At 37.7% G+C, this 27,625-nt stretch overlaps 1 protein-coding gene across 4 annotated transcripts in view; it reads right to left on the bottom strand.

The window, feature by feature from the left end:
* Positions 1-27,625, bottom strand: part of VTI1A (vesicle transport through interaction with t-SNAREs 1A) — a 259,458-nt gene that overhangs the window by 78,721 nt on the left and 153,112 nt on the right. For 2 of the 4 annotated variants that reach the window (XM_058840806.1, XM_058840807.1), the window contains 2 exons: positions 24,219-24,289; positions 19,830-19,902 (listed from right to left, as the gene is read on the bottom strand). In XM_058840806.1, coding sequence (XP_058696789.1) covers positions 19,837-19,902; positions 24,219-24,289 — 137 coding nt within the window. In that variant the 3' untranslated portion in view covers positions 19,830-19,836. The remainder of the gene's footprint in view (positions 1-19,829; positions 19,903-24,218; positions 24,290-27,625) is intronic. The other 2 variants (XM_058840804.1, XM_058840805.1) reach the window with 1 other exon arrangement.

Below are 27,625 nucleotides of genomic sequence, written 5' to 3'. Positions count from 1 at the left end.
CTCTCTCATCTCCCCACTCCAGACTGGACCTTATCCTGTCATTTGCAGGCAGGGAGTTGTAAGCAATCCACTTGAACTGTGAATGAAGCTGCAAATACCAGAATTTGGTCAGTCTTTTACGTTTTTGCTTTCAGCCAAAATACCTAAGGCACTGGAATGTACACACCGAAGACTCAGATATAAGTGTGTTCTCATTTTAACCTCTTATTTATAGTTCATTACCCAAAGTTTCTTGAAAGCTGTACTTTTGAGAAGGAAATTTCTCCATTTTGGTTTCAGCTAGGTGATCTACTTGCTTAAGGGGTTTGTTTGCATATTTGAAGAAATGCAGTTTAGCTATTTGAACAAGAAAAATGTTAAACACACATATTTCTCTTATATGTACTATGATTTTTTTTCAGTTGATTTTTTTATAGCTGGAATGACAAAGGGTTAACAGCTAAAATCCAGAATGAAAACTGAGGATTCTTACCAAGAATAAGGGACTGTGCTTGTCTTGGAGAGAAAATATTCTGGTTTCAACATGACACATGAGCCAAGCAAACTGAGCACTGACCACATGCAGTAGATTTTTTGTTTGTGTTTTTGCTGAACTAAGAAAGGATGCACCCAAGGGAGAGATTAACAAACTGAGGCTACTCAGTTCACAATGTTTGTTGTCCAAGTCACAGAGCAACAAAGAAAAAAATGCCACAAAGCCCAAATATTCTGAAACCCTATTGATTTTAACTTATTTCATGCTTCTAAAGTCTAGAAAAAGATAAGCTGTGAGGCTGAAAGACCAGGAGTACTGAAAGTACAGCTGCAGATGTCTGTGCCTATTACCAAACTTCCCCAGCATTGCTTTCTTTTCTTCTTTTTGCAAAAAAAAAAACTAGCAAGAGCATTACCTTAGAAAGGTAAACACTCTCAAACTTGACATGCTCAGTTTTCTTACCCTACCAGCTTCACAGAAATTATCTTTTTGAATAGGTCTGAAATTAGTGTTTAGGGTTTATTTTTTTGCCCCCAAGATTAAGATTACTGTTTGTGGTTTTGTGATGTCAGTAATTAGCACAATAAATCATTGTTCTGCTCCAGTGAAATGTTATGCCAGCACATATTACTGAGACCTACACCGGACATAAAAAACCAACAAAACCAAAACCAACTGAAGGGTGGGATTTCCAAAAGCATCCAGCACTTGGTGAATTTTACACCCATAGAAGTCAGAGGCAATTTAAAGCAAAAATAAAAAACCCCAAACCCAAACAACCAGAACATTGGCTTGTACTATATCATAATGATACAGTATTAGGCTAAAAAAACCCCTGAGCAATCAAGGTTCCAGTCTTGGCATTCACTTATAAAAGTCATTTGGCATGAGATACCAGTGGGAGATAAGCAGATCCTGATCACTGGGGGCAGGCTGCACAGCTCCAGGGGTCACCTCCCTAACAGTACTGAGGACAGCATTGTTTTTGCTCTCCTAGTGTGAAAGCACTCTGGAGAGATCACCAAATAGCTGAAATGTTCTTGTGACATGAAACTGAGGCCTGGAATATTTAAATATTTAGAGTGTCTCCCTGGAGTATTTAACCCTTCTGATTGCACGTACTGAAGATGGCTGAATCAGGATGCTCCAGAATTAGGAAAAATAACTTCTGTCTCGTTCTAATGTGTGAGTAGAAAGAAAGTTCACATGAAAGACCTGTGGCATCACACATAAGACTGTATAGTCCCACAAGATTATGACTGCATCTCCTCCATAATCCAAATATATTCAAGAAAAAGACTGCTACAGAAATCTGCAGAACCTAGTTCTGAACACCGTGTTACACCTAGAAGAATGCTTCACTATAAACAGTTGCTTTCAGACCTCTGCAAAGCACATGGGCCTTTTTACTTGAGTAATGCTTGAAAACTGTCAAGAAAAGTCTTCTATGGAAAAGCTGGAGTCCAGTGCAACTCTGTTTGCAATTCTCCCAGGCATGGGGATTAAATGAACTGCAGATCTGTAAATTCAAGACCATTACAATGCCACAAAGTCTAAGGCACTCAAATCACCTTCAGATGTTGCTGTTGTTAAAATTAACAATAACAGGAGAACAGTTGCTAATGTTAGGACAGCAGACTCAGAAGGCCAGTCTATGAAAAAGATTTGCCACTACAACAGTATAATGATTCTGGCATGAGTTTCTATTGGAGTTGCAACTTACCAGCTGGAAAAAAAAGCTTTTATTGTTAGAGGTTATACACTTCCCAAGCAAAATAGAATATACTGGCCAAAGGTTTTTTTTGTTTTTTTTTTTTTTCCCCTGGTACAACCATGTCTACACTAGAGCTTTTGCCAATACACACATACAGCCAAAAATCACACCTCCAACTGACATTACTATACTGGCAAGTGTTTCGAGGACTGGCCTTAAAGCAGTTATTTGTTCAATCATTGCTTTCCACATTCATCCCTTATCCTAAAAATACTTTATTTCTTTACAGGTAAAAAACTGGGGAAAAAAACAATCTTAGGTCTTATTCATCTGTTTCTTATATTAGGAAAGGATCTTTCTTTTGCCTTCACAGAAGTTGAATTCCTCCTTCCCTTACAAAAGCAGAATAAACATGGGGGGCTGGTGGGGGGGGTGGAGAGCATGAATCTTTAACCTCACAGCAGAACAAACAAACAAAAGTTCAGGTCAGCCCTTGCTCATCTTGCAAGAGAGGCAGAGAGACAGAGAAAGAACAGAATTCTCAATCCTAATGACTGCTTGTTGCCGTTCTCTACATACCAAAGTGAATACAGTCCCTTTAGCTTTGGAAGTGCTATTTCTGCTTCTATTTCTCCATCTGCTAAAGCAGATTCTTCCATAAGTAAAAAGTCAGACAATTGTCACTCTTAAAGCTCACAGAGAAAGTAATACTTCAATGGGGGCATAATTAGTACAAAACCAGGGGGTGAGAGGACAGAAGAAGGAGAAAAAAAATATCTTTTCAGAAAACCTCAGGCTACCTTCCACAAGAAGAGGATTTTCCTACGACTTGTCTTGGTCTAAAATTGTAAAAACAACTCTATATTTTGAAGCACATTTGTTTTCAATAGTTGCAATATTTTTTTGCAAAAAAATTATCAAAACAATGGCTTTAAACATTGTATGAGAAAATGGAGCTTAAAGTGTTTCATTTTACTTCTAAGGCAGCGGTATAATATTTTCTTAATATCCTTCACCTCTCCAAGCCATTTCCTGTGGTTTGTCCTAAAATTTACCCTTGTCAGCCTAAATGGAAGTGTCAACTACACGTGAAGAGTCAAATTGCTCTTGGGCTGAAAATAACTGTACCCTTTTAAAATCCCATGACAGCAACATCAGTAAAAAAGGCACAACCAGCATGTTTTTAGAGACAGAACTTGCTTCTCCTTCTTCAGGTTAGTATTTTTCCCAAGCTAAGGATCAGAGAAGTTGATTTAGGAACACCACATAGTTTGTGCTTGTGCTGCTTCTGTTCTGCCTCTTGTTCAAACAGTTGAGACTTGAAGATGTACGGTGGATTTGGCTTGATATTAAATTAAATAACATTTTCCCTTGGAAGATGTCTAGAAGAACCTGGAACACTCCAAGTTTTAGGGAAATTTCCATGTCACACACTGGTTTAATGCACTACCAGCACACATAACCTGCAGAACTCAGACGCAGACACAGATTCCAAGGTGTTGAAACATCCACACTCAGGGTTTTGGTTTGAGCTTCTCCACAGTAAAAGATTTCTTTACTACTGAGCATGCAATGATACTTTACAAGTACTGAGCTCTGCTATAACTCTTCACAGGTCAGAAAAACCTGAACATTTCGTTGTGCAAGTAACTCTCAAGATTACCAAAGAAAGAAAGCCCCATGGCCAGCCCCATCTGACGCAAGGAGAGTGACATCCGGACATGTTTAGAGTATCAACACCTCCACTCCAACCCAGCTTTGTGCTGCCAGGAGCTTTTTCCTGTTTGGATTCAAATGTAAAGACACCTGGGATCAAACGTAAATGATCTCTTTCGATTTCATCCACGGTGACGTAAGGTGAGGGCGGCTTGACAGCACCCTGAGGAGTCAGCACACGCAGCCCGACTTCCTTGGGGCTGCTCAGGTTCCCCACAGCCGTTTCCTCAGCCCTGGGTTTCTCTCAAGTACTTGCTGCCAGCTGTACTGAACTGCACACAGAAGAACAATATGCAATAAACAGACATCATTAGAGAAATGTTATTTTCCTTATTACAGAAAAGTTGAGAACTTTCACAATATCTTGAAACACTGCTCAGAAATTACCTCTTCAGCTTGGCATCCGTTCCTCTTTAGGAACAAAACAACCCCAGCAATTACAGGAAAAAGCCAAACTGACATAACTAAACCAAGAAAGCCTTTTATCTATTCATCTCACAAGGTTTTGTTTGGTTGTTTTTTTTTAAACTACTTCTTAGAGGCTCAAAAAAAAGTATTAGGTGCTTTTTGCATGCAGAACATTTATGACCTTGTTCAACTTCTTCAATATATTTCTTACTAATGCTTGCTGTATTAATGGACTCAGCCCAAGAACTAGTAATGTTGAGCTTTTTAATTGCTTTACACAATTAAATGCTAATGTTTCAATCATTAATAAGAACACCGAATATCGTTCTTTGGAGCACAATGCAAGCAATGTATTAAAAACAAATGCTTAACCAGGTTCCTACCTTTCACTTTTTATAAGTAGTTCAGAAAAAGAAGCCTAAAAATAAATAGCATTTACTGTCACTGGAGAAAGTGCTGCAGTAAAGAGCAGCAAACAACTGGGAGACACAATTATAACCTCCACCCCTTACAGCCTTCACAGAGCCTTTACTGTTGCTGTCTCTGTAAGCAGAGCAGAGCTGTCTGCTTCAGGGTTAGAGTTTTCTTGGAAATGTTTACTATAATGAGAGAATTTTCTGTTCTTTTTCTTTTAATCACAACACTGTCCAGTTCTGAAACTGAATTGATGAAAAAAAAAAAAAAAAAAAATCCCAAAAAACACCCTAGATGACATTTCAAGGATTTTAATAATCAGATGCCTCATTGCACAGCCTGGGAGTGTGTTTCACGTTATATTACAATTATTGACACCCAGTCATGTTATGGCAAAAAGAGCTGACACCATGCTTGGTTACAGCTGTTGCCACAACAGTAGTTATTTGGCAAATGATGTGAAAGAGGACAAAGTGCTATTGTGAGCTTACACCAAGCTTTTACACATTATGTCTACAGTTCATAAAGAGGAAGGAAAAAAAGAAATGCTGCCTTCTTTCAGAGCAACCACATTGTGATTCTAAGTGAATATGTTTGTCAGAGACGTCAAAACCATCTCCAAATGACAGGCTACGAAAGCCACAGATGGGGATGGAGAGGGAGCCCAAGAGTCCTGCAAGAAACGCAACTCAAACTTTGGGTAAATAAGATAGGGTAAGCCAGATCAAAGACAAAGACATCCTGGAAAGCAAACTTGCTCTTTCTCCTACCAGGAGCAGCAGATCTCAAGTGCAACTTTGTACAAAGTACCACGAGTGGGTCACACTCTGAAAAAGACCACGTGTGTTCCCAAAGGAGTGTCTCTCACGGGTCATCTGCTCTTGAAATTCGTGAGCATGCTGAGGACACACATGCCTCTGTGTCTACTTTCTTTGTGAGTCCATCCACATTACAGGGAAAAGGGAAATGCAGTTGACTAAAACACTTGCATCTCATGGTTCTTTCCCTCCATCAAGGAGCTGGAGATTCTGCCTTACCACAGAAATGGCTTCCCAATAAAATAATCAACAATGTTGGAACTCTATTCCTTGAAAGGAGGTTTGTCTCTGTGTCCCAGAGAGCCAGCCGAGGAAAAATCAGCTGCTACACATTAAGGAAAATGTAACACATTTAAAACAAAACAAAAAACAAAAGGAAAGGAAAAATAATTTTCATCCAGTATTTAATTGCAAAAACATGGTGGAAGAGAAAGAAGACTCAAGATAAACTCCAGGCCTTCTTGCATCTAAATCAGCCATTTTGTACTTAAAACAGAAATGCTTCAATGCAGCTTGGTGCAGAGATATTTCTGCAAACTTTTAAATTAATTTACTGACCCTGATGTTTTTCATCTAATACAGTGTTACCCCAAACCCCTCCTCCCATCTAGTCGAGCTCTAAACATGACCTAGAATTCATTTTGATGTCCGTGACATTGAGACCGAGTCTTTGTATTGATCCAAAATGAAAAATTCAGATGAGAGAAAACATCCAAACAGTTGACCTATGTGAGTATTGACTGTTGTCTACGTGAAAAAGTTGGCTCTTTCCAGAAAACTTTGAACCACCACATAGTATTGAAGATGCAAAAGCGATTTTCTCTTGTACGAACAAGATATCATATGTTGGCTGATTTTGACTGAAACATAATATGTATAAACTTATTATGTGACAAATAATTTATAGAAAAGCAGCACTAAATATTTTTTTTAATGTCTTGTAACACTAGTTATTAGAACACCAGATGCATGCAGAAAAATAATAGCACTTGTTTACTTTCAAAATATAGGGAGACACTAGAAAATGTTTTAAAAATAATTTTTCCCTTCCTTCTTTATTCTTCACTTTTTATTTAAATATGCTTCTGCAGTAAGGAATCACACTACACACACACAAAAACTGCAAAGTGAAACTGAATATAAAGAGAAAGTGACTGATCTCATTTCACTGAGCAAGGGGGTTGAAGGCCAGAAAAGAAATAAATTGCTTAAGGGGTGGGATGTTAAGCAAATATTTATACAATTTTCCAGTTTTTATCAAACATAAAATATAATCTAATAATCATCTAAGGAATGTTTTGAGAACATTTTCCCTTAAGTATTACTCAACATTTAGACATGGATGATCAAAAAATCGAGACCCACTCCCACCAAGCATACAACAGTATTTATCTCAAGCTCTCCCTAGTAGGAAAGATTATAAGGATTAAGTTTCAAGCTTGTGCAATTGTCTTTAGACAAACACAACAATATGCAATAAACTAGTATTCCCCAGATGACTTTATGAGAAAAAAAAACCAAACCCATGCTAATGACAATTAAGACTGAAAGAAAAGACGAGCCAAATAAGCAACAATGTGGGACAAAGAGGCCCCCTTGAAAGATGCATTAGCATGGAAGCCATCAAGTCAGGGGGTGGTGGCTTTCCATGTGGGAAGGCATTCTCTGGGGCCACTTCTTGGCTTCCTCCTCACAAAGCAGTTCATTCCTTTAAATGATGATACATATTCTCAGGGTTTGGATCAAAGAAAGCAGGGTACAGTGGGTCTCAAACTGAAGTCAGTCTCAGAATTCAATAGTTTAGGGCCAAGTTTAAGAGCCCTCCCAACCAATTTCTATTATCCAGCTCAGTCGCAATAATATTTTACTATTAAACCTGTATTTAATTGGGTCAGTGGAGCAAGAGGACAAAACAGAAACTGTACTGCAAGCTAGCCCCTTCATTTATAAAACAGCTTTTCTCTGGTATCTTGAGCACCTGCTCCTCCTCCCAGATTCAGAGAACAAGCACTTGGGCACAGAGTTTTTAACTGATTTCAAAAAACAGAGTTGTAAGCATATAAAAATTGATGGCTGAAAAAAGTGCATGGGTTCATTCAATATTCCCTGCTCCACTTGTGTTGTCTATTTACAGTGAGAATCTCTGAGATGAGATCCCTATTTCCTTAGCTGACTGCTAAGGATCTCAAACATTCTAATAATGTTTGTGTAGTTTCTTCCAAAAAAATACTGGTGTTACATCAAACATCAAATTTAAATATACTCCAAATATTCTTAATGTACTTCAAATACTCCATTTTACACCAAAGAGAGAGTTTTTTTTTTTACTGAGAAAAAAAACTTCTTGTGAGCAATCCTTGGATGAAGAACTATAAATGGGCATCTCATTTGATCACTTAGATTCCTCAAATAGGAAGCATCTGAAGGAACTGACATGTGGGAACTTGATTTTCTCACTCCTTGCTGGTAGAACTTTAGTAATTATTCAACTACTCAAAGAAGACCATGAAAATATGACCAACCAAGTGCACCAGCACAAGAGATGTTCTATTAAGAACACCCTTCATGGAAATTATGCTCTACAGTATCATTACCAGATACTGCATTCAGACCTCATTCTACTCCAGCTTTCAACATGTGCCTGCTACACAAAGTATCTAACAACCTTTCTTCTAACTTTAAAGCTAAGAATGCCATCATTTCAGTGGATATTTCAATAAAATTTAATTGACATACATGCTTCTATTTTCTTTTTAATCAGGAGTTGTACAGTAAAATACTGGCATTTCAAAGGCCCACTAGTATGTTTCTGGTCATCGAGTTACTACACCAGATAGAATTTTTATGTATTTCCAGAGTTTCTCCAAGGCTTTACCCATTCATGTTCTGTAACAATCTGTGTTTCTTTTTTTTTTTATCTCCACAGGTGAAAGGTGATAGTGACAAAGGTAATTTTGGCCAGAAAAAGTGACTGTCTGCCTTCATCCCTGAGCCTACGTCTCTCCTCCACACATCCCTTGACAAATAAATAATAGTGCTGTGATAGTAAGCCATAAAACATTGCATTTATTAGGATCTGCTCCTGCTTTGAGGAACCCTAAAGTACTTAACAGATGTCTGTAAAGTTCTGATTGATTGCAGGTTGACAGCAGCCAAGAATAATACATCACAATCCACAGCAAACTATAGGAACATAATTTCTGACAGAAGCAGTAAGGAGAGATTGAGAAAGAAGAAGTTGCCTGGGCTAGCACATCAAACTTAACATTAGAGCTCTTCTCTCTCTCTGTATATAAATATACATAGTTCACCATTACTCCAGGGGTGTGTTAATTCTATTTGCTGAACCAACTCAAACACTCTTTTCTGTCTGCAACAAACCAAAAATGTCACCCAACGTAAGACGAGCTTGTCACCTGTAGCCTTCAAATTTATATCTGAAGAACTCAACAAAGAATTGATACCTCCTCTTTCTCCTAGCTATGTTCAATAGCTGAGGAGATGTATTTGACAACGGACTATTATGGGAAATCAGATACTCCACGCCCCTCCAGTCTAAATTCTTCCCATGCTTCTCTTTCACCCCTTTTAAATCCATGACTCCATGGATTTAAGCCATGAATTCAAATCAGGATGGGCACTGCTACCAGTCAGTCTATCATTTACAAACTCTCATCAGGTCATGTGAGGACCATGCACAGATTAATTAAGAGCATTTGCTCTTGGAATGCTTTGCTGTGATATGGAACATTATCCTCATTTCAGAGATGCACAGAAACAGATGTGCTCACAGTTACCCAAAGCTAAGAATCAAATATCAGTAGCCAAGTTTCTGATTGTTTTTACTGGATTGGGATTGCAGAAAAAAAACAAATCTCAAGCCCTTTATAAGATTAGAAATAAGTTAGTTACACAATATCTCAAAATCAGAAGGCAATATATCACGAAGCCTATGGAAACATGCCAATGCTTAATATTCAATTTACATGAAATACCTATGAAAAGACTATAAAAGGAAGACTTATAGCTGAGTCTTTTGTATTATTTTAAATATTTTAACTGTGAAAACATTGCATAATTTGAAATATATATAATACCTCATACAATGTTTTCTTCTCTTCGCTCATGTACTTGAAACTACTTTATCTATAAAATTCATGCCAATATAAAAAAAATTATAGTAAAAAAGTCTTCTTTCTTCATACCTTAAGATTAAGAAAACCCCCAATAATATAATTAGCTTGCCTTTGAAATAGATTTAAAGACTATGAAAGCTATTTCCTCATGTGTCTAGGAGTAAATGGAAAGCGAATACACTTCAGCACACAGACTTTGTTAGTGGGTATAACCTTAGTGTCTCTGATTACATCTGCATTATGTAGGACAGAAATCAAAATGAACAGAAACCAAACTGTGGTGTGAAGCTCAAGACTCCTCCAGCCGTGTGGCCCTGCCAACTCACTCTCAGCCATACGAATTCCACAAGTCCTTTCCTCTCCCTCTCTGCCATCAATGCCAGCCAGGCCTTCACATGGTGATAAATCCAATTCTATTTCCTCATAAAACACAATGAAAAATGAGACTGAGTCCTCCAATAACAATTTCAAATTCTGGGCATCTTAAGCACAAGTTGTTAAGTAAAACACTAAAATGAACATTACTGTTTTAATATGGAGCTATATGATCTTTCGCCTCCTTACAAATGTGCCAGCAAAAAAGATTTTACTTGTAAATTAATTTTTAATGTATTTTGGTGGTTATTTTTTGTTACTCATGAGGGATACTTTGGGGAAACTGAAATATCGACCAATTTCCTTTGTTTCTAGCACAAAAAACACCCTTTCACCTCTATCCCTTGAATAAGATTGGGCTTTGCGATTACTGTCTGTTTCATTCTGCTTAAGCATAGCTGAAAATAAAATTAAATTAAATCAACTGCAAGAGAAAGCAATTTCTTGTTTCCAAAGTTTTGAAATGACTGAACAGTCTCATATTTAATAATTCAGACTCAGCCCCTTAAATTTTGTCCAGGAAAATAAGATGTTCTTTATATTTCAAAGATGTCTTCACAAAAGTCTGCAGTACTGGATTTTCTGACGCAGAGTGATTATAAAACCCCCTTTTGTTCTCATAACTTCATGATGTATATCTATAACTCTTTCTTGTTTGTGAAGATAAGACCAGCCTTGTCTCTCTAAATGCCTTTTCAAAGGAAGATTCACAGTTGTTTGACTTTTGATCTGTGTGGCAACTAGCTCGACCACCTGCACTGGGTTTGAGCAGTTACTGAGCTTGCTTTGTACCAGCTTATGAACACAGCAAGCCTTTGACACCAGAACAAGCCGATGTGTGAATACACCAATTTACAATGTAAATACAGGGTCCAACAATATGGGCATCTTTAATGACCAAATGTGTAAAGTGCATATATTGTTTACTGATTATATCATTAAATAAAACAGATGGCTCATATTCTCCGTCCACCTACAGTGGATTAAAACACAATGGTGTAATAGTCTGGTAAACTGGTAATGTGAAACATTGCTTTGTACTGGTGTAGCAGCATAAATAGCTGTTCACAAATGAGCTACAAAGCCCCACTGCCACTAAGAGTAATTAGCTTAAGGCTGAACTGAAAGAATGCTACCTTCACAATCAACACGTGTGTGCCATTCATGCTGAAAACTGCATTTGAAAAATACAGTGGTGACAGAAAGTAGCAAGGAAGTTTCTTGGCATGGATAAAGTAGACCATATGCTTCCCAACATCCAGGCAGGATTGGACACACTTAGAATCATGTTTCTCAAACAATTCCTTATTTAAATGCATTATTTGTGGCCATGATAAGCATGTCAGAGAAACAACAGTGGTGTTTTTTTTATAAATTGCACAAGAATTTTTATCATGAGGAAGGTGGGGTATCAGTGCAAATATAATTAATAATTTTAAGATGTAATTTTTTTTCAATAAGAAAAATTAGTGTTGCAATCTTAAATTATCAGTAGATCCACTAAAAAAGTAAAAGAAAATATGAAGACTTTGCTCTAACTCACAGATGTTACAAAAGCCTTCTGGGTTACACTGTGGTTAATATAACAAATTCCAAGCTAAACAAGAGCTCTGAGGTAATAAAATGCTGCATCGTGAGATCCTGCACAATCTATTTTAGAGCTACAGAAATGTTGCATAGAACACAAATACCAGTATTTATGGCAAAATAGTTTTTTCTTTCTCATTTTTCTCAATTTCCACATTTACTTTTCTTTGCCCTCTTGATTAGATTCAAGTCAGAGAAGCATGGAATGGCTTGGGTTGGATCTTCCATATCAGTTAAAGAGTCAGTCAGAATTAGGACATTTTCATCCCTCCTATCACCAAGTAGACTAAACAATCTCTCACTGTATGGCCACACTTTCTCATTTATGACTTTCTTATTCTTCAGAGAACTGCTCAGCAGGTTAGTGATGTGTGAACAATTCTTCTGCAGTTTCAAAGGTCCAACACCTGACAGAAGATGAGGCAAATCAATTTGCATTCCTCCATTTGTTTCCAAACTCTATCTCTGTCCAAAACACTGGTGTGTCTATGGAGAAGGCTGGGAGAAATGAATTAAAATCACATTTGTCTGACACAATTACTGTCTTTTTCTGTAAGTGTTTAGAAGTGCCACCAAAAAAGTTAAATCTTGGTATTTTGTAATTTTGACTTGCAAATGTTGCTTTCAGTCAGCATAATATACAGTCTAGTTTTAGTCCAGATATGCAATTTTATGAGAATGGTTTAATTTTAGTGTCTTTGTTTGCAAAGCTCCATGACACCTACACACGAAGCTACTGTTTGGAGAGGCTGAGCTTCCAGGATTTGCCTATTAGAACAACATCCAACTCCTCTAGTACATTCCTGTACCCCATCAAAAGCCTTGGCTTGATGAAAACTAGAAACTGCAATTTAATTCTGTACACTCTTATTTATGTTCTCTAATTCTTGAAAAGGTGAGCAGAAATTTCTTTCCATGGCACAAGTCACTAGAAATCTCCTCACATGCACCATAAAACTTCTCTGTCTACCCAGGCAAAAGGATTTGGGCTAAACATTAGGGAAAATTTGGAAATATCTGATTGAAGAGATGGGGAATGCTGACCAGTGGAGAACAGGCCAAACAAATGTCTGTCACAACTAAAACAGACTCAGTCAATCCCACCTTAACACAAAGGGATGAACTTCTCTGAAATCACTTCCAAGCTGGCTCTATTTCCTTTGGTAAATATAAGGATTAAAATGAAGTGACCCAGGCAAGATATCATACATATCTTGTATTCAGAAAACGTTACATTCAGGAATTTATGGCTTAAACACTCTGCAGTAAATGGAATGTGTAAAATTCAACCTATATTGTTCTTTTACAGTTATAGTGTGAGTGGAGTCAAGAACATGATCCTTAACTACTGGCCTTAAAGAGTTTGACTTAATTGATTTCTGAGAAGTTGTCTCCAATTATTTCAGCAATTACAAATGCCAGCTTTTGCTAACAGTTTCTCCCCTTCACATAAACAAGGGTACCACATTCAAAACACGTTCACTACCTTCACTATTCTAGAATACCCCATCAGAGAGAGCTCATCCTACTGGAACCTCCTTGTAGCCACTGTAGGAAAGCCCTGCACTATTTCTGCTGATATAAGACATGGCTTCTCATGGAAGCATGTCGTGTGATACCTGCTGTGGTTCAGACATGACAATGCTGGCTGTGAAATGCCTTTTGTTTCACTCATGACACCGAATCTCTTCAGGCTCTAGCTGCTTAATGGTAGGCAACATACCCTAGTACAGAAAACAACCACAAAGAGTTACATGATACTGAACCTATCAGGATGCTTTACATTGTTGGTATATGTAGTCTAGGACTAGCTAGGATAATTATCCATTGGGATCCTGCTTTCCTGCAGAAACACAATTGTGTGTTAATGTTCTTTCCAGCTGTTCAGCTGGACATGAGTAGACAGAAGGGGAGCAAATGAGATAGCAATTCCAGATGATAGAAAAGAGGGAATGGAGAGGACAGAACAAAGACCATTGTACACTTCAAAAAGGAATGGAAAAAAAGAATCAGAAATGTGGTCTGAAGAATGCTGAGAACCCTGCTCATAATGGACATAGTGTAGGCAGCCTGACATGTACATAAAGCTTTCCAACAATCTGAAAAATAAAACAATGCTACCATATAAATGCTCTTACCTCATCAAATGAGGGACATCCCCTTCTAAAGCTGCCTGGGCACAAGGAGATTAAAACACTGACTTATTTTATCCTATGCATTTAAGTTACTAGATGTAAAGATCAATCGTGATGTTCCTTTTTTCTTCAAGGTTTGAAGAAAACTTAACTCTGTATCACTTAGGTTGTTAGAGATGAAGGTTTGCAAAGGCTACGGTGGCATTAAACTAATCCCAGCTACATGCCTGCAATGTTGAAATTGGTCCCTTTCTGTAAGGCATTCAATACCTGTGGCCTGGAACTCTCCATGTACACTGATGGCTGGTGGTTAAATAGCAGCTCAAAAGAATTCTGCACCCTCCATGGTGCACGAGCTGAACAGTATTTCTAACACTGAATGAAAGTAGGGCAAGATTTTTCAAAAGTATTGTGGAAACAGCACACACACAACGCTGTCTATGGAAGAGGAGTAAGGTTTAGAAAATGGTTTTCCATTGATTATTAAACATAAGAAATGTATCTTACATGCATCAGATTACATCATACCTAAACTAAGGACAGAGAACCCGCATTGTCCCATGCTATTTTAAAATATTTGCTGTTCAGACCAATAGTTACATTTCCTGTTTTCTGGCTGGAGTCCTAATAATGAAGAATGCTCACCCTTGGGAATTTTGCTGACGACACATTTATGTTTTCCAGATGTTTTGTCCATCGCTTCAAGAAAGAAACAAGGTTTCTTTTTAAAGTCAGAGACAAAGCGAGGAACAACTAGGTACTAATTAATGCCAAGACTTAATCTGGAATAACAAGCAGTATGTTCCTCGTCCAAGGACTAGATTGTGATTAACAGCACCACAGAGTTTATCAGTTTCCTTCTGAAATGATTCAACACTTCATAATTGATAAAGGTTAACTGTATAACAAAACACAAATGTACAATAACATAAGAATCAAGTAACTATATTAAATGCTTAAAAGTCAGAAAAATTATAAAAAAAGTTATTATATTGACAGTAACAAGCACTAAAATGTCCTATGCATGTTTTATGGTTTCCAGTTAACAACAGAAATATTAAGGACATGGTTTGCAAGGAGCACAATAAAAGCTATGCTGCCCCAAGAGATGACCCAGAATCATTCTGCCACTTACTGCCACCCTTATTCAGTCTCACCGAAGTTAAGGAATTGCTCCACTGGTTTAAGTTAACCATATGCTTAAATATGCTCCCAAATCAAGGTCTAAATTACTGAAGTAAACAGCTGCAGCTGTAAATATTCAACATGGAGCAGCCATCCTTCTTGAGGATTTACCGTTTCAATCATTCTTCAGTATCTTGAAGTAAAAATAGAAATATATGTACAAAAAAGTTGTTGAAACAATTCATACTCCAACTTCTTTTGGCTTGAGACCAAATATCCTGGACAGAGGAACTCCTCTATCAGCATGAAAACAAGGCAAATGTAGCTCTATGTTAAACCCCATGCTGGATCAGTGATACAAAGACCTGCCTTCAGAAAACTGCAGAGACTCAACAGTCATGGCCAAATATGACTGAAACAGGCTTTAGCTCAGAAGAAAACTGGTTTTTTGTCATGGACTTTTGGGGATGGAAACATATTGCTAGGGAAATAGGGAAAAAGGCAGTGGTAACACTCACTCTTTGTTTGGATTTGTGTCCACAGGGACATGACTATCCCTGCTGCTGTTCTTAACATATGGAAATGTGGGCTTTATAGCCAAGCAAGGAGGAAGAACAGACATCCTTAATTTTGCACATCTCTATGAGCAAAAGAAAGCAATAAAGGAGACCTGTGCATACACTGCTGAATGGCCATGGCCCAGGTCAGTGGGTGGAGGCAAAGCACCCCACAACCTGCTTAAAGAACTGCCCTACACTGTCTCCTCAGCCCAATGACCACAACATCACCACTGCTGGAGCTGACTGAGAACTACTAGAAATAAACTGCAATCCAGGCCCAAACTCTGAAGACCAACTCTAAAAGTCACGTTTTAAATCACTTCTGCTTAGAACCAGAGGCAATGGACACATGTTGGATGATTGGAAATTTCAGTGAGATACCTGGAGAATTTGTTTATTCCTGCTGTTGCTGGAACAGATTGCTCAGGCAGGCATTGCTATCTCCAGCCTTGGATATGTTTGAAATGTGACTGGAGAAGAGTGAACAACCTACTCTAATGACACTTGCTGTGAACAGGAGGTTGGACCAGATGACCTCTGGAAGTCCCTTCCAACTTAAATTGGCCTGTGAAATGTTGAAAAATAACTGCAAGGTCTGACATTCTAGAGCTCAAAAGTAGAACAGATTTTGACTAGCAGTGATGCAAGAAGCAGGATTCCCAGAATGTTCCTGGAAAGAGTGAAGAGGCTTCATCAGAACTCGCATTCCATTTCTGACTACAGTCATATTGGTCATGCAGCTGTTGGCAAATCACATAACTTATTACCTGAGAGCTGCACTGGACCAATACTGCCTCATTTCTATCAGACAAAGGTAGTATCTCTGCCCTGGTGGGAATAAAATTTTAAAAGTCTATTTTAAAAATGCAGACGTGCTCATAAGCTCCACAAAACATCATTGATAACAATCCAGAATACTGAAATCTGAAGATTAAAGGAGTATTTTTGCCACAAAAATTTCCTGGTGAACCAGACAGGATAAAAGGTTGTTCTGGAGTGTAGCAGCTATTGTTCTAAAATATTTTCTTGCAATTCGAAGGGAGTAGACAGAACTTATCTGCTAATTGAAAAAAGATTCAATTCTACTGAAATTTTTATCTGGTTACTTTTAGGTTTGTTTGTTTCCCACTGGGCTGTGTGTGGCTTGGAGACTTTCCAAATTCTTTTCTTATAAGCTTTTCTGGTCTATTGGCTTAGGATATGGGCAAAACCCTGAAGATATTTCAGAACACATTCTTTTCTACTTCTTCCTAGCACACTGTGCGCTCCCCAGTTCCCACTGGGGTACAGGCCAAGGGATAGAGACCTGAGACAACCCATTCCAGTGCCTCACCACACTCATAATAAAGAATTTCTTCCTAATATCTAATTTAAATGTACTCTCTTTCAGTTTGAAGCCATCCCCCCTGATCCTAGTACTGCCATGCCATTAGAGGAACATTAGTTTAGTAGGACCTAAGTAGTTGCAACAGAAAAACAAAAGATTATGAATGTATAGCTCATTGGTATGTGAGAATATTTAAAAACACTTATTACAAAGATACTCTTACCCACATACCCAAAATATTGTGAGACAATAAATTCCAATGTGTAAGGCTGGGTACCTTATTGCTAGAGTAATAAACTGGGACAGGAAGACCTGTCCCTATTATGCCACTGATTTCCTTAGTGAGCTATGGCAACCTACAAAACCTGTCTCTGCTTTTATTCCCCATCTCCAGAACATTTTATGCACAAACACATGGCCAGGGAATTTAGGTCATACAAAGGCAGTAATTTAGCCCTCTAGCTATCTAAATACCTGATCTCTTAATATATTCAGTCAGATTCAAAGGAGATGCTGCTTTACCTTTCCCAGACAGTAAAATTAGAAAGAGTTAGGCATTAATTTGAAGCACAGGGTGTTAGCATGGCATATGGCTTCAAGCATGTTAGCAAATATATATTGTGGGAACAGCCACTACATTGAGAAATGTTCAATTTAACATTATCTTTTCTGTATAATATTGATGTGGAGAATGGTCCTCCAGTGTTTTATTTCATTGGTTCCAGTAATTATGTAAAACATTGTGTGGTGTGTACTGAAGTATGCAGAAATTAGGACACAACTGCCAATCTGAGCTAATTATATTTCTTGCAGTTGTATTTATCTAATACATGCTTATTTCTTGGGGTCTGTATTTCATGATTATTCTTGTAACTAAACAAATTGGGATGATGTTGAGGCTGGGATAATGCTAGAACCTTCTACCCAACAGTCACAAACAAATTGAATTCACTGTAGGTCTATAAATTGTGTGGTTTTAAACATCCTGAGAATTGTCTACTGAAAGCTGCTTCTATGCTGGCATTGCTCTTGGCACATTTACCTGACCTGAGCTTAAATTCTAACCTGACTTTCGTCTAGATGGGTGACTCAGCTCAGCTTTTTTGTTGAAGAAAAAGGAAATCCAGTGCCTCTCTGACACACAGAAACATGCCATCATGGTGTTCGACTACACAATCCTTTTGTCTGAAAAGAAGAGCCCAAGTATATCTCAGAAAGATCATATTTTTCATTTGGCTTATGGAACACTTATAAACTAGGACTCCTAACTGTGATTCCCAAACACAAAACAAAGTCAAAGGTTACAGCATATGTTTTTGTTTCAGCTTCTCCAAATTACTTGCAAATGTATTCAAACACAATATGAGGAGATACTTTATTTTATTGAAAATAACAGACTACAGGGTGCTGCAAAAAAGGCTGGGGTACCTCAAGCATAAACATGGAAAGAATACATTGGTTTAGAAACCCATAAATCCTTATTTGAATCTGCCAACCTGAAAGCCAAGTAAAGCCCGAAAAAACTATTTTTCCTAAATGCTATGTCTGATTAAGCCATACTATTAAATGACAGCTGAACTTTAACATTAATATGATATTATTTAAATAACTGCATGATTTTTTTTACACTAAAATGATGAATGATTTTTGGACAGCTCAATTGACATAAAGCAAGAAACCCCTTTAATGAGATTTGACAAAATGGAGACATATGCAGAATATTCGTTACAGCTCATGTCGCAGAGCCCTTCCGGGGGAGACTTGGGTTTGGTTGGTGTCTTTTCTTTTCCTTCATTTTTTTTTATAGTTTATTTTGATTGTCTACAGCCACTGAACCATCCCTTTCAATTGCCACTTCCTTCCTCCATGGATTTTGAATTTAGCTTGTGTCATTTACATATTACTCTTAATCAGAGAATTTTATATGTTACATTTTGGAGTTGGAATTGCAACAAATCTGTGGAATGAAGGCATCAGGTTCAGTCATTTTAACCTTTGTAAATTTGGTATACAAGGAACTAACAAAGGTATTTTTCTGAGGAGAAACGAGGCTTGTGCTGAAGAACAACTTATAAAATTCCAGTTTTCGTATTTCCTAAGCCGAGTGACAAATCAACAACTCACTACAATTTTCTCCTTTTTTTCCTTTTTTTTTTTTTAATAACCAAAATGCATTAAGCAAACACACAACATAAAAGCTTGTGGCAAGGGTAATTTCAGACTGAACTCTTCAGAGGATGCACTAAACTCCTTTAAAACTGTGCTTTCTTAGCACCCAGCACCGCTTATTGAGGAATGCTTTTCTTTAGGAAGATGAATATGTACAGAAGTATGGACATCACAGAGAAGCTCGGGTTTTGTTTCACTGAGTAAAGAACACATATCCAGAGGTGTCACTAACTAAAAAAAAACTGTCTGAGAATGCACTGATGCAAATTTAAGGGGAGAAGTAATCAGTGGATAACTCCCTCCCTTCAGTCCCACACAGTTCTAGGACATTGCACAATTTTCCTTTACATATCACCTCATTTTGATCCCAGGGACAATTTTCATAATGTTGAAAGCGTGGAGAAACATGCTAAAACCACAAGGGTTGACAGTGTGTCTGCCCCATCTATTTAGGCAGAAGTGATAATTTTAACCTTTTCTCTGCACATAAATTTATGCTGCCCCAAAACATTTACCAACTTTCTCATTTTAATAGGCGGAAACCCCCCTCAAAACACTGAAATCACTCAAGAATAAGAAACACAGGAAACCATCACCAAAAATTCTTAATTTTAGAACATATATCCAAACCCCCCCAAACAAATACAAAGAAACAAAGACAAGAAGTCATTACACAAGAGCTGTCCTTCAGGCTACAGAAAATTCTTTCCATAGGCATGACAAAGCCTTCTATCACCCAAAGACATTCTACACAGCAGCCCGGGTAAAAAAAAAGTCAGGTACACCATCAAAATGTTGAGGTTGAAGTAAAATTGAAAATAAAGACATGGAGGGAGAGTAGAAGAAAAGAAAGACCAGAAATGTCCCTACCTTGGCCTTACCTTCGCAACATTCCTGTCAAAATCCTGGAACTCTTCCCCAGGTTTGCATCTGTTTCTCTAAGCTGGGGAGAAAAGAGTCCCATTAAAGGTAAAAGGCACACGTACCCCATTCTGTACAAAGGACAGGTTTCTCTACAATCATCTGAGTCAGCTAGCTTCAGTTTTAGCACACAACAAGTTCAAAAAGCCACCAAAGCTCTGAAATTTAAAAATATTTTGCCTTAGTTAACATTTACATAAATATGAAACCCAGGGAAGGCAAATCATTGAGGCAACAAAGGTGAGTTGGGATAAAGAGCAAAAGCTTTACAAATAAAGGGTTGCAGTAGAAGCTCTATACACTGGAATCCATAATTCCCACGTGTATTTGTATTGTTTGTGTATATTAGTGAAAGGATCAAGGGATGAACAGACAGCCATGTGCTGTTTTCCTGACTCTTTATGAGAAGAAAAACATATCTTTTTTCATTGTTCTACAAAGACTGTAGTTTAAAGAAAGAAACAGAAATACAAAATATATCCTTTTAGCAATCCTGTGTGAAAGAAATATGTCTATACTGCCCCTTAAATACAAAACTTGTACTGACCTTCCAGCAGCCACCTCTGGCCTGGGTGCTCAAATGCTTTGTGAATAGTATATATCCATGTACAGAAGGAATGGCTGTACAGTATATATGGTGGGGCTTTTTCATGTAAGGAACTCTCACTCACTGAAACAACCATTTTGGCAGTTTATTAAGACAAAGGAAACCTACAGTTTAGAGCTACACTTAATTAGCTGTCTTGTTCTACAGGTCTCAAAAATACTGCAAAATAGGTAAAAAATGAAATAGAGAAGATGAAAAGTTATGAAGCAAATTAATTTTATGTTTATTTCTATTGCTTTTTTGAAAGGGATTAAAATGTCCCCTCTCTTTTTGTGTACTAGTGTCCCACAAAAGGAAATCTAGAAATTAGAAGGCTATAGGAAGAATGGAGTTACTCTCCTATTTCCTCTTTTGCCAGTGGCAGCTAGAGAAGAGACATCTTTTGACATTTTAGACAACTTGGAACCAGCTGGACGTCAAAATCTACTGTAAAAAGATAATGAAATGATTATGACAATTTCAGTTATGAAATAGGAGGGACCACAGCTTCTAACATGCCCCAAAACACAGCTGTGTGTACATACATAAAAACACTCTTCTCCTTATGAAAGCTGAATATTTACCTCTTCATTATCAAATCAGACTGAAAGGATTACCTGAGTCATTGACTTCTTACTGAAAAAACTTTGTTGTAGCAGACAAAATGCATCCTGTGTTACAAATCCATCAAAACTAACACTGCTGAGGAGAGTGGCAGTCTTCCAATAACAAATCACCTTCACAATAACAAACCACTATTATATCTTGAATATTTGAACAGCAGCAATATTAAACCCAGTCTCTACTCTGGAACACAATACTGTAAATATTTGCTGCCAGATTTAAGGCTTATTCCTGAAATCAGTAGGTGCTGTGACAATCAGTGTCACATAACTTTTTTGAATAAATTTCTTCCTTATTCTTCTAAAAGCTATTAAGAAAATACCAAGTAGAAGCTGGGACTGGATAACACCAATCAAGTCTTGCTCTTAGCAATATCATATTCAGTGGGAAGGCTTGCACTAACTCTCAGATCTCTGTAATTATGTGCTATGATGGAACAAAGATGAGTATTATATTCCAGGGAGGCCATTCCCACATTTTTTCCTGATTCATCTAGACAATTCAAGCTCCAGAAAAACAGTTTAGCCTGGTTTGACACAAGTAACAGAAGAAAAAACGTCACAATAATTTTTAAAAGGCTCATTAAAAAGCCAAGTTCTTATCTATGCTAGAAGGGAATCTGAAGTACAAATGTATGCTTTACATTGGTCTTTTATTATTCATAAAGATGCATTTAACACTTGGGGCTTCTCCTCCCTTTTCACAGAAAAGTAGCGCTCTCCTTTTTACCATTAAGTGTTTGATCCTAACTTTCCTCTCTTGCTGCAGGATTCTACCTGACAGCTGGAATCAGTGCTGATAGTTAGGAAGGGAAAGCTGAATCTTAGAGGTTTGACAAACTCCTCTAAGCAAGATGACCTCATGTTTTTATGGAAATAAAAAACCCACAAAATAAGCAAAAGAAACATTAAAAAAGAAACAAACACGTACACACATACTTGGAAGATGTCTAGCTACGTCCCAAGAGAATGCTAGGAAAACACCTTTTCTTCCTGCTCTGGCAGGAAAAAAAACCCACATGAAGAGTTTCAAACTGCAAGTTTCTTTTTATTTAAAACTAAATTATTTGATTGTAGTTCTTCCACCATTTCTTCACCAATATCAGCACACCATAGAAGTGTGGAATAGAACTGGTGGAATGTGAACCTCTTAAACAGTGTATTTTTCACAGAACTGCTGTAGTGAAAACATTTTGAAACAGGCTTTGATATTAGCAATGGCAAATCTACATTGATTTTAAAATAATATTAAGAATGACAATGAGAAAGCAGGAAGATGAACAAGACGCTGACATTGTTATCTTGTCTGCCTTAGACAAATTTTGAGGTTTTCTTAAAAAATGTTGCATCTTTTAATGTCCTGTATAGTCCAGTTAACCTATCTGACTTATAGCAGAGCTTTTATCCCTTCTCTTTGCCTTCAGAAGACAATAGGAGTTTTAATCTACAGACAGGAAATATCATATATGTAAATTTAATCAAACCATTGAGACATCAATTTATTTACATTTTGCCTATAATAAAATCTTCCGAATTTTCAGAACATCGAGCTGTTAAAGCTCACCATCATACTCAAGTTGACAATTTCCTTCCAGTACACAAGTTTATTCCCTGGTTGATAAGATAATAATTCCATGGTTTTAATGTACAGCTATTGTGCATTGATAAAACACCCTCTGTTCTGGTCTTTTAAAATCTCCAGAAAGTGGGAACCTAGACAAATTATCCAAAATCTCCCCTAAATGTTCATCTGAGTATATCTAGACAGCTGGAACAGGTCCACCCGTGTGGCTCCACTGCAGAACTTTTCTGAATTCCCTAAAGAAAATATTTTAAGTGGCTTCTGATAAAAGCCACTGGAATTTGAGATCTTCCATTGTGACAAAAGGTTTTTTTACTGCACTATGCTGGAGTGTGTACGTACTGCACTTTCCTAGAATATCCTTCTTATTTTTAATCTTGCTCTTTGCATCTTACAGGTTTTGCCATCAAAGAAATTTGATCCTCAGGTGGAAAGCAATGAAAAGTTATGCTATGAACCATGTGTACATTGAGTGATCAGAACTACATCCCTGGGATATATAGGATCAGCAGAAAGAAATACTTGGCATTCATCTCCATTGCCTAGGTTTTATTTGTCCAGCTAGAAACAGAAAAGCATTTCAGACTCAGCAGTCACTGGGGGTGTAAGGAGTGGAGGTGAAATAAGACACCAAGTTGCCAGAACAAAACTTGGTCAATCCTCACAATTCTTAGTTACATTCAGATGTTACATACAGATCTAGCTATATTTAGTGTTTTAAAGTAGCTAATGCCCAGCACTTCAGAAAGCAACTGGTACAGCTGGCAGAAAATGCCTCATAAATACTGTTACAGGAAGCTTTACTAATGAAAGTTATCCAAGTGAAGGAACTCCCTGGGATGGATAAAAAAGGTTTTTTTAAGTGCCACTGGTCAGTTAAGAGACATGTGGAAGAACCTAGCTTTGGAAAAACTGGACACTTGGGAAAGTATCTGGACAACACGTTAAGGACAGAAAGTCCTGGTTCTGTGAGCAGAAACCAGAGACAGAGCAGGGGGGTTCTCACATGGAAGCTCAGAGAACTTGCACACATTGGATGGGATGGGCTTCTGAGCCTCTCCATTAACTCTGCACTCTGGAGCTGATCCCCATGGAGGCCCCACGAGCCAGAAGTGACACAGATAAATGACCTTGGCTGAGATGGAGCAGCAGTACCTGCTCTTCACACACACCTGCCTGAGGGGCTGATATTTGCATCTGCAGCTACAAAGAGAAAGGTTGCTCAACTATTAGAAGCTCACTCATGACACTGAACTGTTTCATAGGAAGCCCAAGAAGTCACTGGAATTGACAGCACAACAAACCTTTCAAAGGACAGAACATGGATCTGTGATAGTGACAGAAGATTTGGCTCCAACAGCAGATTTGGTGACTACTGTGTGACTCCCCATCAGAGAGACTTGGCAGGATGGGGCCCATGTAAAACACTTTGTAAGTTCTCCACTGCAGAGGGTGATTATATCTCATCTGGATTATTTTTCATGCGCAAAGAACTTGCCCAATGCAAATAAAATGCAGGATCAGCAATTACTTATCATCAAACTTACCCTTTCCCGAGCACGTTGGATCTTCTCTCTGTCATGGCTGAGGTTTTCAAGCATCTCCTGTCCAATCTGCTCTGCATTAAAAAACGAAAATGTAAATCATGAAAAATACAGCTCATGACTGTGAGGCCTCAAAATGCCAAGTTAGATTCTAACAAAGCATTTAATACATGTGGTAGCCTAATCACTCCTCCTAACTGCAAAGATGAATACATCGTTATATTAAATTTTAAGTTTTTCAAACAACATAAAACTGAAGAAGCAAAGCAAACCAGAAGCTGCCCCTCTGCAGTCTCTTGAGATTGTCTAGGCCCTGGGAATTGATGCTGACCTTTGACCTGTGAAACAAAGGCAAGAAGACTTTCAGACTTGCTCTAGATGCTGGGTGCTCATACTTCCTATCTACTCCTTAAGCCCAAGTCAGTAAGCCTTTGCTAAAACACCAGCCATCCTTGTACATCTAAAGACACAGAAGTCATATTAGAAGAAAACCTCTCTCAGTGCCTCTCAGCATTTACCATTGATGCTTAAATGAAAGCTTTTTCAGGCTCAGCCCAGTTACTGGTGTCTGCTTTGCTCCACCATGGACTGTTTCTGGCTGGCTTAGAGATAGGCTGTAATCTCCTGATGTTTTCAACAGCAGACAGAGACATTAATTTATTGTCATCACCGTTTGTTTACACAGGGATTTGTTTGCTTCCGCAGCTTACGCTGAACCAAAGGTTACAAAATTATAGTGGAGAGGCCTCAAGATATGGTACAAAGACAACACAAGATGCCAAAACTTTACTCTTCAAACAGCTTCAATCAAATGCTTCTCTAACACTGAAATATTAGCAGCAAGTATAGAGAAGAGATTTTAATCTTCAAAGCTCTATAGAAATATTAAGAAACCCTCCCTGTATTTCCCCGAAGGAGAAAAATAAGTTAAATCATTCCCATTTTACAGATGGGGAAGCAGGAAGAAGGAGCTGAAGCAGCTGTAGCTTTGCCTCAGGACACACAGCACGTGTGAGACAACCACCATTTCTGTGCACATTCATTTAGGGTACTTAGCAGGCTTACCAGAGATACCAACCAAAACACTAAAACTACAAAAACACGGCTTTTTTCCCCCCCTAAACAACAACAACAAAAAGCATTGCTTTTGTTCTGGTGAGTGAGTGGGATCCTAAAATGTCATTATTCAGGGAGCCTTGAGAAATGGATCATTAAAAAATCACCAATATGTTAGTAAACACTATTATGATTATTATTTTTAATAGATACAGTCCATTTTCAAGGAACAATCCAAAGTAGAATCACCTCCAACTTTAAAAGTTTGAGACAAGCAATGTTATTTTTAAATCCATTTAACACAAGGTACACAGTCTGCCAGATAAAGTCTGAGGAAATTCATTACATATATATTTCTCTATCAGTTGCCAAGTATAGTACAAGTAAGATAAATATTTCCTCTGACCACAAATTGACATCCTCATTATGCTATCTTGTCCCTCTTGGCTCGCTGCTCTTTACTTTTAGCTGTATATACAATGCCTCCCAAAGGTGAAATGTGGTAAGATACATGGGTTTGGAGTTAAAAAGGCTGCACAGTGCAGTGCAGTTACACAAATGGCAGCCTCAGAAAGAAATTCACAAGAGTCTTGCCTATGTTTGCATGTCAAAGGGCTTACAGGATGGAACTATACCGAGCTTTTCCTCATTAAGGCACTCAAAAGACTGTAATACACAAACAGATATATGTGTTCAATATAATCCAGGGGAGGAAAAAAAACCAAAAAAACAAAGCAAAATCTCTTAAAAGAGAGTAGAAAAAATCAACAAATTACTAACCTAGTAGCATGAGGTGAAATGATAAAAAGTGTATTTAGTGCTGAAAATTACATGTATGTTTACAGACATAAAGGAGTACGAAGTGCAGATCTTCCTTCAAAGGAATAAGTGTAAAATACATGGTTAAAATGGTTTGGTATCTCAAGAACAAAGCTCAAATATATCTTTGTAGGAAACAGTTTTATTTTTATTACACCGATTTTTAAGCAAGTTACTGTGGTTTTGTATATTTTTTTTTTTTCATCTTCTTCCTGTCACTGGCAAGTTCACACTCTTAGCTTTTTATAATGATTGAGTTTATTTTCCAACCATCAATGTGACAGCAGCATCAACTGTAAGTGAGGGTAAAACACCGTCACTTTGACGAATAGTGTATTTTCCTCTCATTGTCGATGACTGAAGACATCAATAAATAAGGAAGGAGAGCATGTCAGCCAGAATATCACAGAATGAATTGTTGATATGACACTTAGGGATTAAACCTTCAGCCATGAAGTTCAACCTAGCAGAGGGGTCTGAGAACTGAGATAGTTGCGTTTCTTCCCAGCAGCCTCTATAGATAAATAATTGGACGGATCATCAATTTTACAGGAGCAGCTTTACTCTACATGCACTTTCGTTGATGATCTTTGGCCTTTTTTGGGCTAAAATAACAACATAAGTTGAACAAAGAGACATGAAGGAGGTAACATAATCTCACAATAAGTTTGCAAACATAAATTGACACCTTTATCTTCTTCATAGCCTCATTCTACTCAGAAAATTCACTGATGACAGTGAAACTTGATTTTTAGCTAGAAGGTCAAGACAGTCAAACAAAAATATTATTACATAGAGAAAATAAAGACTTCTCAATGATATGAAGACATGTCTCCTCACTGTGTTTGCAACCGAAAGCACCTGGGACTAGGAAAAATGTAGCATTAGCCCACAGTACAGCTAATTACAAGGTTGATAACATTACTATCTGCTTGCTAACATTTTTCAGGTTTCCCCACAACTCTGATGTTTTCCTTCCAGTTAAAACACTCATCTATGTGGCAGATTCATGCCTTTAGTGCAATGGTGCTGTATAGATCTTCCCAGCCAACACAGAATGCAAGTCATTGATGAAGCTACTACAGTTATGTGAGAAGGTCAGGTTTGTAAGATATCCTGTAGTGCAGATGCATGAATTAAGACCAATTCACAAACTGAAGGGTGTTGCCTGTTGCCAATAATGGTGTTATTTCCACAGAATCTTAACAATGTCAATTATTTGGGGATTATGTCAACCTTTCAATTGTTTCGTATGGACAATATTTAGTATGGTGCAGTCCCAAGTCCTACCAAAGTCTGAGTGGTGCTGCTTCCTCTAAATCAAATTCTCAAAGAAATGCATAAAATTAAGTTCTAAAATTACATCTAAACTGTGAGAAGCAGAAGGGTGAATGCATTTACAACATTATTATCTGTGTACTGACAGAGGGCAGGAATATTCAATACAGCAATTATCTCAGTCTTAAACAATGCTGTGATGGCCAGAAAAAAATATTTCTGAAGAAGTACATAATATTAACAAGCATCATCCTTAA

The sequence above is a fragment of the Poecile atricapillus genome, chromosome 6 (genome assembly GCF_030490865.1).
Source record: "Poecile atricapillus isolate bPoeAtr1 chromosome 6, bPoeAtr1.hap1, whole genome shotgun sequence".
Classification (NCBI taxonomy): domain Eukaryota; kingdom Metazoa; phylum Chordata; class Aves; order Passeriformes; family Paridae; genus Poecile; species Poecile atricapillus.
Note: the sequence above shows the minus strand (reverse complement) of the source record. Positions and strands in the feature narration are given on the sequence as shown.